Here is a 10,484-nt window from a genome sequence, read left to right as displayed (position 1 = left end):
CGTAGCGTTGAATGGTCTTTGACCGAGTCGCTGAGTTGATGCGCCAATTGCGAGTGCACGGAAGCCGCTTTTTCGGTCGAACTCCTGAGGACAGCCCATAGCGGCGCTACGGAAGAACCGCTGCCCAGCAGTCGAGAGGACGCTAGCTTCGCCAAAAGCTTCGAGTAGTTCTCCTCGATCTGGCTGCGTTCTCGGACGAAGTCCACCAACTCTTTGGCCGTCGCCTGACTCTGTTTGCAGTTTCGGTAGAGAAGCTCGAATCCGGCATTTCTCTCGCCCCAGAAGAAATCCCGGAAGTCGACTGTCATTGTTGTCTCAGTTTACCGCCACTTCATTGGTGAATTCTCTGCAACAACATAGCACTCATCAGGCTTCGTTCTCTGTCAGGTCGTATAGTTTCTTTTTCGTGTCACAATCCGGTTTGATTCTCTTCCTAATCTATCCGTACGATAGGACCGCACAACTGAGTGAGAGCATAATAAACAAAGACCTAATACAACATGGAGATGGCTACCACAACTACTGAGGGGGCGGCGATACGTAACACATAAACAGTCCGACGAACTCGACGACAAACACCCATGATGGAGGGAGTTCCCCAAACCATCGGATCATGAGACCACTGTGGTCAACTTCCGACTGGCGAGAATTCCATGCGGGCGAAATCGACGGAACGGTCGAGATTCTCGGGGTTCTCGTGGACGGTAATTGAGCCCACAGCGACAGCAACGAACGCAACGACAAAAACGACACGAACGAAGCGAGAGATAATTTCGTCCAAGGTACCATTTGCTAATCGGCGGCGAGCGGAGAAGTTCAACATCAAGCCGAACACCACGGTGCACCCACCGTGGACGAAGAGCACAGTTTCGGATAACAATAACGAACTTCAACTCAAGGTAAACAGCCTGCGGAATCCGACGGACATCCTTCGGATCGTAATGAACGGGAGATTCTCACCTCGATCGTCTAGAGCTCGTAATGCCAGGGGTGTTCCTGTTTCCGAGGGCCGGAAATTTCTTCGGTGGCAGCAAAGCAGCTTGGAATAGGTCGACACCGACGATGGTAATGACGTTCAAACGCAGCGAGTGCTACCGCCTAAAAGGCAAGCGAACTACAATTGACACGGAAGATGATGGAGACACAAACACGCACATCTGATGATGGAGACTGGTACTGTTTCGCCGAACCACCGAGACAGCACTGCTGATCAACGACGTCGACAGACGGCCACCACCATCACCGACAATACAGAGCCGAGGTAAGCCAAGTCGTATTCGGTATAGGTGGTTGAAGGTAGCAGACGAATTCTACGGAAAGAGAACAGACCGAGCAAGGCTGCTCCTCTGGATATGCGAGGCGGAGCGCGCAAGTTTGAATACCGACGGCACTGAATGAGCTTGTGCCAGCTGACTGAGTATGAGAGAGCCAAAGGCTGAATTACTGGAAATACCCTTCATCTTGTTATGAATACAGCGTAAATCTTACGCGAAAAGGGTATCTAAGGATGTTCAATAAATCGTAGACGATCATAAAAACGGGGTTCATGAAAACTCTCCGGTTGGCGAGCGTCGAGAATCCCTTATCATGCCGAATTCCGGTCGAAGACCCGCCCCTGTTCGCTAGAATCACCCTCCTCGAGATTTCTTACTCATGATTACCTCTTTCGAGGAGCGAGGCTCGATCCGTTGAGTTCAACCTTGGGCTCACAATTGAAAGTCCAAAACCCGCATTTTCCGCCAGTACCGGCGCTTGTCGGTATTCGGTATCATTCGGTACTTGTGTACCGGTTATGAACCAGTGAGGCGCATCCCCACGCTGAATCCTCCGAGCCCAAGCCTTCCATGTCCTTGGAGCGCTCTCCCCGGAGCTCCACAATCAACGTAAGGACCTCCGAGCTGAAAGTCCCTACTTATTCGTTGGCTGAATGATGGAGGGCTCCGCTGTCTTCTTCGGACGAGTACAGGACGTTTGCCAAAAGAGGACAATATGGTGTGACCCGAACGGTCATTTCGAGGCTGGAAGCCGAAACGGCGTTGCAGATTTTTTTTCCACAAAGAAAGCACAACACGAGAAGGCGATCTCACAATCCGCTGCAAGAGCTGGCGAAAATCGTGAGTGCTTCCATCAGGATCTTCAATATGTTACTCGACTTTGCAGAGAAGGCATCTTGCGTCGAGTCCCGGCGGTCGCACCTGCATTTGATTCGTTTCATAGCTCGTGCTCGCTCTTCCGCCTCTCTCGATCATGACCATGAAGTGCGGAGTTGTCGCTCGTTGCGGAAGCCGTGTCACATTGCACCATGGATTCACATGCCGGAACCGTGATTCAATTCTTGTAAGCAAATATGTGCGTGACATTGGTGCGGCTCAGAAGCGATGCATAAATGAGCGAGCTCAAGCGAGCAAGGAAAGAGCTCGGATCCCCTCTTTTGCGGTCAGGTGTGGAAAGTGACTTGAGAGGAGGAAGACTCGAGTATTGAAGGTATCTTATAGGTAAAGCGAATCATTGTCAATGCCAATGGATCTTTTCCATAAATCTTCAGCGGCTTTCCAGTGCGGGGGAAAATCAGGCAGGATGGGCAGGTGATCAGGAATAATGGCCGCTCCCACAACCACTTGCCCGAATTTGGCGGACACGGTCATTCCGTTCTCTCCGCGAGGGCGAATTGGCTGAGGAACGTCAGGGAGAACTCTCGTTTGAGACCCATGAATGCCATACTGGCAGACCGTCACAGGTATGAATGAGCCCTAGGGATCGGGGGCAGGAATCCCGATAGCTTCCTCGTCCTTCAAAATGATAGCGGAGGATACTTACTGTCAGATTTCGTGATTCTAAGCTTTGTGCTCTTGTCAGTGCTGGCACTGATCTGGAGTAGAGGTTCAGACCGCACGAGAAGTAGTGATGAAATAGACACAGGGATTGAGGGTAGGATACCTGAGAGCGGACAGTGATTTATTCTGTGGTTTAGATGTTTTTATGTACCTATCGAATGAGAGAGGAACCTACGAGGGGTACATTGAGGAATGAACAGAAACCTGTCTATCTTATTGATTCTATCTAGGGGTTCTTATGGCTCTACAATGCGGGGTTCGAGTTCTGGACGGCCTGGAAGATGTGGACGGGGTGAATGTGAGCTGGGGTTCTGAATTATTTTCTGAAGGCTGAATGATTTCTTTGAGCGTTGATTGATCGAGTGATTTTTCTGATAAAAAATAATTATCTCGAATTTTCAGCACAATTTGTCTCATTTCAAACGCATACACCTGGTATACGTAATGTGGTTTTGGTGACCATGTTCTGTCGCCATAAGTCATCCAGTTTATTCCGTACCCTTGCTTTGTGCTCTTTGCGAAATACGTTCCACATTTTTTGTCCGCATGTACTATTCGGGAGCTCGAGTTGCTCCAGGCCGAACTGCATTCCCATTTTTTTGAGTCTCTTTTCTGCAGTTACCCTAGCTTTGGTCAACTCTATAGCAGTGAGGATACGTCTGGGCCAGCGTTTTTGGTCCATATGTTTCACTCTCTCGAAATACATAGTTTTGCTCGTGGCCTCTCTTGCCTCGAAGGAACTCCATCCGAGTTTGCCTGTTGTATCTCGAATGAAGGAACTCTACCGCCCCAGAGGTATATATTTTTCATTTTGAGGAAGGTAGGAGCGATCCATTTTCGGATGCCTTCTTCGAAAACCATCGATTCATGATCAGTTTCTCTAGCTCTAGCGGAGCTCACCACGGCGAGCGACGACAAGCAGAGTGTCGTCCTCGTGACGCGGTCGCCAGCCCGCGCACTCAACAAGATCCACGAAACACAATGTGCCCTGGAAAACTCGTACTCTCTACGCTCCGAATTTTTTCTTCGTGATCTCCTCCCGATGCGCATCGGAGTTCGCACCCATGGCCCGAATATCGGCGTTCTAGTCGCTCGTTCCGACGAGAGCCCCGGAACGGAAGTCGTATCGGCGGAGCGCTCTTGTCGTCGGCAGCTGAGTGCGTGTGTGGTAGCAGTGGAGAAGGGGAAGATTTTGACGGGAGCAGCAGTGAGCAGGAAAGAGCAGGCTGCTGTGTTTTTCCAGCGAAGGCAGACCGAGGCAAAAGTATCGCGGGACTTGCGTCGGTGGGGTTCATTCAACAATGACGGAACGGACGTAGTCCCAATCACCACAGCAGCCGTTCAACATGCCTCTGGGAAAAGGTTTTCGAGTGCTCCATAAGCACAACGAGAACAACTCCTACTCTGTCCTCATAGAACAGAGGGGAGTGAAGAGCACTGTGCTCCTCGAGAGTGGAGCTATCGTGGAACTCGGTGAGTTTTCCTCCTGACTTGCTTTCCTTCAGCTTCTCCTTGTCGGCAACGCGGAGTTTCGCAGCCTCCCGCGAGAGTTTTCGAACGGAGCTCGGATCGACACGGGTTCCCACCTGTTTCTGCGGAGGAACTCAGGATGACATTTCCCGAAGCTCGATCACAGCCGTCCGGGAAAAATCGGTTGGCCCGTGGAAAATGGCAGTGGTGGAGCGTGGGTGTCGACAAGGAAATTCCATCGATATTCGAACGTACATCACCTGGTTGAGCTTATTCAGCGCAGGCGCGAAACGTTGTCCTCGAAGTGAAGGTCTCTGTCAAGTCTCACCGAATCACGGAGAGCGCTCGTTCCGAATCGCTTGCTTTGGAAACTCGAGAGATCTGAGTGTCTCGCCTATGATCGGTCTGCTTCTCTTGCTCTCTGACGTGCGTTTCGACGGAAGGCAGTATTCTGTTCACAAGAGTACCAAATCGTGTGTTGGGCGTAGTGCTGGATGGCTTCGGGAACGTCGTAGCGGAGGATTAAGCACAGACTGCCCCACTGAGAAACCGTCTTCGGTCTCTACTCGATTCCTGTTTGCTCGAGCTGAGCCATGAGAATACATCCAGCGTTCCTTCCTCGAGATGTTCTCCCGCAATATCGCATATTCGCAAGGGAAACCTTGAGCTCAGCGAAGCTCGAAAACGTCGAAGCGTACCGTCAGTCGCGAGTTCCTCTGAGCGGAGTTGAGGGGGGAGGAAGGGTTGTCGAGAGCTATTGGTTTGACTGAGCGCATTCTGTCGCAAACCCTTATGAATGAGTACTGAAGTAGAAGCTTTCTATTTTTAGGTCCCGAAGAGACGTCATGTCTAAAGAAAGATTATACAGCTCTTCTCGACGCGCATGGTTGTCTCGGCGTCCTCGACACAAATCAAGGCGACATCGAAGTCAAGTACCTGGTCATGGTCACAGGATGCCACTCGGTCGGGAAAATCAACCAGTGCGAGATTTTCCGACTCACAGACGTGACTTTCGTCTCGCTGAGAGACTTCCGCGATGACGTAGAACGCATGATGGACGTGCGAAAAGTTCTGACGTCGGGAACTTTCTTCTTCTCGTGGAGTTCGCAGAGCGCTCCTCTCGATCTCACTCTATGCGCCCAAAGAAACACTAGAACCAACGAAACAGATAATAGGTTGGTCCCCGAGCGATATGGCCCATGTTCCCCCGGAGAACTCGTCTCTCGCCTTGAGCGCTTATCGGGAATCCGGTCCGGGATATATTTCTTTCGATCAGACACAAGGATCCTGAATTTTCCGCAATTTCAGGTTCTTCTGGAATCGCATGCTACACATTCCCTTCATAAACTTCGGCGTGGACACCTCGCAATGGCTGCTGAAAATCATGAATGGCGGCATAGAAATCCGAACTGTTTACGTTGGCCACCTGCAGGCACGAGCGTGCATCCTTTCGCGCTTATCCTGTGAAAGAGCCGGGACCCGGTTCAACGTGCGCGGCGTGAACGACGACGGGCACGTCGCCAATTTCGTTGAAACGGAGCAAATAATCTTCCTCGACAATAAAGTCTCGTCGTACGTTCAAATCCGCGGCAGCGTCCCTCTGTTCTGGGAACAGCCGGGAGTCCAGGTCGGCTCCCACAAAGTGAAACTGTCGCGCGGCTCCGAAATGTCAGCGCCCGCTTACAAGAAACATTTGGAGACGATCGTCCAACGCTACGGTCATCAGACGTTCCTGAATCTGTTGGGCTCTAAAGAGGGCGAGACGATGCTCTCGCACGAGTTCAACAAGCACCATCGAGCAATCGCCAAAAAAGACATTCCCCTGATCAATTTCGATTATCACGCGCAGTGCCGAGGTGGAAAACAGGAAAACCTCATCCATTTGAAGTACAACATCGAGAAGCAACTCATGGACTACGGGTTCTTCTATAGAGACGGCGATAACACGTCCAAGTAAGTGCAGAAGCGCCGAGATTTCTTCAATGCAAGCTGTTGTCTTGAGGATTTTCTTCTGGAGGTCCAATCTTCCGAGAAGCTTCGCGATCAAGTAGATTATTCAATTCAGGGAACAGACCGGGTGTTTCCGGACGAACTGTCTCGACTGCCTGGACCGGACAAACTGCGTTCAGACATTCATTGGTCTCACGGTTCTTAAACAGCAACTGGCCGAAATGGGATTCGATGAGAAAATGGCATCGAGGTTTTACGAAGCGTTCAAAACGATGTGGACCCTGAACGGCGATATGGTGAGGCTGGAGAAGATTTTCTTATCTGAAGAGGTTCTGCTACAGAGGGAAAAACATTATCGTCTTCCTCCCATCTATCGTGTCGTAATCATAGTGAGCGTGTGCCGAAATTCTCCTTCATGACGCCACGAAACCATGTATATTACTCCTGCAGGTTAGCCGTATCTATGCTGGAACTGGGGCTCTCCAAGGAACGAATAAACTCAAAGATGGAACTCGTTCGGTGGTTCGTACTGTGCAGAACAACCTTCTGGACTCTAGCAAACAAGAAGCAATCGATATCCTACTGGTTGGGAGCTCATTAAGCTGCGAGCTCGGCGATCGAGCGAGGTCTCTCCTACCCCAAGAGCTCTTGCATACGCCGGCGTCCATGCTGAAGACAATCTGTTTCGGACGCTACCTAGACTTCACGATCCCACACAAAATCACGGTTTCCGTCGCTACCTGGAACGTGAACGGCGGCAAGCATTTCAACTCGATCGTCTTCCGAGATCAGCCTATGAGCGATTGGCTTCTCGATAATAACCCAAAAGGTGAGTCCGATCGTTCCTAATCGAAGGCACGAAATCCAGGAAATCTTCCTCGACTGAAGGGAGTCCACAGGATTCTCCTTGGGGGCACGGGGGGAAGGGGCTAGATCGGGTCCTCGCATGGGGCTGATTTCCAACATGGCGACCCGCTCCTCCACCGTAGTATTACGAACTCTCATTCTGGGAGGGGGCTATAGCCCCCTAGCCCCCTCCTCTGCGGACGGAGCTGTCCTCGGGAGCGGTATCCGCAGATATGGGTCGGAAGCCATAAGATGCTTGAGCCCCACGTAGTTCGTCTAAGGAAACAAGCGAGACGCATGACTGTACCGATGTCGGTGTCGATCGTTCGAACGACTGAATAGCTGTACTGTCCTGACACGATTTTCCCTTCCAAGATGACCCTGCCCGGAATGAAAATGATCCCCCAGGTAACCGAAACAGTTTGACGCTTCGTAGATGCTCGAGTGGGAGAGTTCCCCGCGCGCTCGCTTCTGAACGCTATGGACGCTTTCCTTCGCCGAGGAATATTCCCAAGATTCCAAGTCTCTCGATCCGCCTCCCGTTCTCTGCCCGCTCTCTGCCCTCCTTTCAATGTTGCTTCTTACGTTCTCCGAGATCGCCCGAGCCACGATTCTCCTCTGGAGTCTCCGTTCTGAATTATTATTGTCGCTTCCGCACCGCAAGGGCACCGAGCTGCCCCAAGGAGTGCACTCTCTGCTCATGAGCATCTTTCACTCATTTGTTCCGTTCCTCAGGATGTGGATCACGTTTATCCTCCTCTGGATCTGTCATCTCGGTTGAATGTGGAATTACACGATCATGTTCGTTCATGTCTCGATTGGCGTTTTTCAGGAAGCGAAGAAGATGGCGGCAAGACTCCTCCGGACATATTTGCCATCGGCTTCGAAGAGATCGTCGATCTGAACGCGTCCAATATCGTCAATGCATCGACAAGCAACCAGATGGAATGGATGCATGAGTTGCAGAAGACGGTGAGCCGAGACACGAAATACGTGTGCCTGAGCTCGGCACAGCTCGTCGGCGTCTGTTTGTTCGTGTTCGTAAAACCGGAGCATGCGGCCTTCATCCGGGATGTCGCCATCGATTCCGTGAAAACCGGCCTCGGAGGCGCCACGGGAAATAAGGGAGCCGTAGGAATACGTTTGCTATTCCACTCGACGTCAATGTGCTTCGTATGCGCACATTTCGCTGCAGGTCAATCCAAAACTCTCGACCGCAACGCCGACTACACCGAAATTACTCGGAAGCTCCTTTTCCCTATGGGAAGGACCGTCGCATCGCACGACTACGTATTTTGGTGCGGCGACTTCAACTACCGCATCGACTTGGACATCGATCGAGTCAAAGAGCTCGTCGCTCAGAAAAACTACGAGGAGCTCATGCAGAACGATCAGCTGCTGAAAGCTCGAGATCAAGGTCAAGCCTTCGTTGACTTCATCGAAGCCGACGTAACTTTTGCCCCGACGTACAAATACGACCTGTTCTCGAACGATTACGACACGAGCGAGAAGAGCCGCATTCCGGCGTACACTGATAGAGTGCTTTTCCGCCGGAAGAAATATCCAAATGATTCCGGTACGTTGCCAAACAGCGAATCGGGACTCATTCTCCCGCCGCATATTCCTTCGCTGTGATGATTTTTTGTTTATCTCAATCATACCACCGCGGATCGTAATTCGTACTGATCTTCTAGAGTATCCCTTCTGGAGTCCCGGCCACATCCGTCACTATGGCCGCGCGGAATTGAGGACTTCCGATCATCGGCCCGTGGTGGCCGAGATCGATGTCGAGGTGCTACGCGTAGATCCCACGCTCCGGGATAAAACTGTTGAAGAAGTATCGAAGCTCGCTGGCCCACCAGATGCAACCGTTCTGGTGAAGAAGAGCGCATCTAGTCAAGACAAGGAGACTTTCAGCGAAATCTTCATCGAAAAAATGTGTGATCTCTTCTCAGAACTGGGCGAGGTTGTCCTCATAAGGTAATTTTTTTCGCGGCCGCCCTGGATCTCTTCTGAGAATACTTCTTGCACAAACTTTCGATTGAGCTTTTGGCATAGCTTCAATCGGGTCCCGATATGCCTAATGTTTTCCCCTCGAATTCTAGGTTTGTTGGTGAAACCCTTCGGATAACTTTTGCTGATGGGCAGAGCGCCCTCGACGCCTTACAATTCAATAACCGAGAGATCGACGGCGAAACGGTGGAGATCTGCCTCAAGACTCTTGACTGGCATTCAACCATTGAAGATGCCTTGAATCTATGTAAAAACAACACCATTCCTCTCAACAAAGAACCGGTCGTTATGAAATTCGAGGAAGTCGTCGAAGAGGCGAAGTCTGCTCATGCCAGCAGAGCCACTCGCCCCCTGTCTGGTGCGGCTCCTCCAGCCGCGAAAGACAAACCCAGAGGAACTCCCCCTCCCGCACGACCTCCACGTCCGAACAGACCAGCTGCGGCGGCCGAAGCGCCGCCGGCGGCCGCGGAGATAACAGGCCCGCCAGAACGCCCCGAGAGGCCTTCGGGCCCTCCCGAAAGACCGGCGGCCCCACCCGAAAGACCTGAGAGACCTGCAGCCCCACCGAGTCGTCCTGCTCCCCCAGGGAGACCTGAGCGGCCGGAGAGACCAGCAGCCCCGAAAATACCCGAAAGACCCCCGAGGGATTTGCCTCCTGCACCGAAAACTAATATGACACCAACCCCGCCGACACCATGCGGTGAGTAGCGAGTAAAATCCTCGGTACTTGCTCCACAATTTCTATAAATTTTCAAAGCGCAATATCCGAGAGATTGAGCCTCACCACTGTGCGATGGATCAATCCGACCCAGGTCCAGAGGATTAAAATGGTTCCTTATCTTCTAGCGCCTGAAATCGATCGCGAGCAGATTAGGGCTGTCACGGGGAGTTTCCAACCAAATGTAGGAGCCACCTTCGGTTCGATCTTCTCGGGCATTTCCTCTGGGGAAGCATCTCCCGCCACTCCAATCGACGACAGAAAACCCGCGATCCCGGCATCGAACCCACCCGAGGCCCCTCCGCCGGGTCCACCGCCGTCAAATCCGCCGCCTGGCCCACCACCGGGTCCTCCACCCATCCCACCTCCGACGGGTGACGGGGCTCCCGCGATTCCGAACAGAACTAAGAATTCGCCACCGTCGGGCGGAGCTCCCGCAGCTGCTCCACCGCCGATCCCGGCGAGGCCGCGACCTTGATAATCCGAGCTTCCGAGGAGTCCGGCTCGAGGAATGATACGAGTCTGAATCCGAAGTTAAAGCCTCCCCTTCTTAAACCGGTGTAGATTAGCTCTGGTTGGTCAATTATTCGTCGACCTGATCCTATCAACGTCTTACACAACCAGTTGAAGTCAAGCTACACCTCCAACGTATC

At 52.0% G+C, this 10,484-nt stretch overlaps 2 protein-coding genes across 2 annotated transcripts in view; one reads left to right on the top strand and one right to left on the bottom strand.

Moving 5' to 3' along the window:
- LOC100907359 (F-BAR domain only protein 1) overlaps window positions 1–1,210 on the bottom strand; it is a 3,477-nt gene extending 2,267 nt beyond the window's left edge. Inside the window, 3 exon segments of the mRNA XM_029110568.1 lie at window positions 7–13; window positions 15–346; window positions 961–1,210. Of these exon segments, the coding sequence (XP_028966401.1) occupies window positions 7–13; window positions 15–308 (301 nt within the window). The 5' untranslated portion in view covers window positions 309–346; window positions 961–1,210.
- A 2,970-nt stretch (window positions 1,211–4,180) lies between these two features.
- On the top strand, window positions 4,181–10,309 carry Synj (synaptojanin). Its single transcript, XM_029110567.1, has 9 exons — window positions 4,181–4,307; window positions 5,134–5,479; window positions 5,613–6,257; window positions 6,370–6,550; window positions 6,705–7,083; window positions 7,942–8,676; window positions 8,795–9,080; window positions 9,206–9,813; window positions 9,960–10,309. Exons 1-9 carry the CDS (start codon window positions 4,181–4,183, stop codon window positions 10,307–10,309), a joined length of 3,657 nt encoding a protein of 1,218 aa, XP_028966400.1.
- Window positions 10,310–10,484: the final 175 nt, after the last annotated feature.

Source organism: Galendromus occidentalis, unplaced genomic scaffold (genome assembly GCF_000255335.2).
Source record: "Galendromus occidentalis unplaced genomic scaffold, Mocc_1.1 scf7180000076773, whole genome shotgun sequence".
Classification (NCBI taxonomy): Eukaryota; Metazoa; Arthropoda; class Arachnida; order Mesostigmata; family Phytoseiidae; genus Galendromus; species Galendromus occidentalis.
The sequence above is the reverse complement of the archived record's forward strand: the minus strand, read 5'-3'. Positions and strand labels throughout refer to the sequence as shown.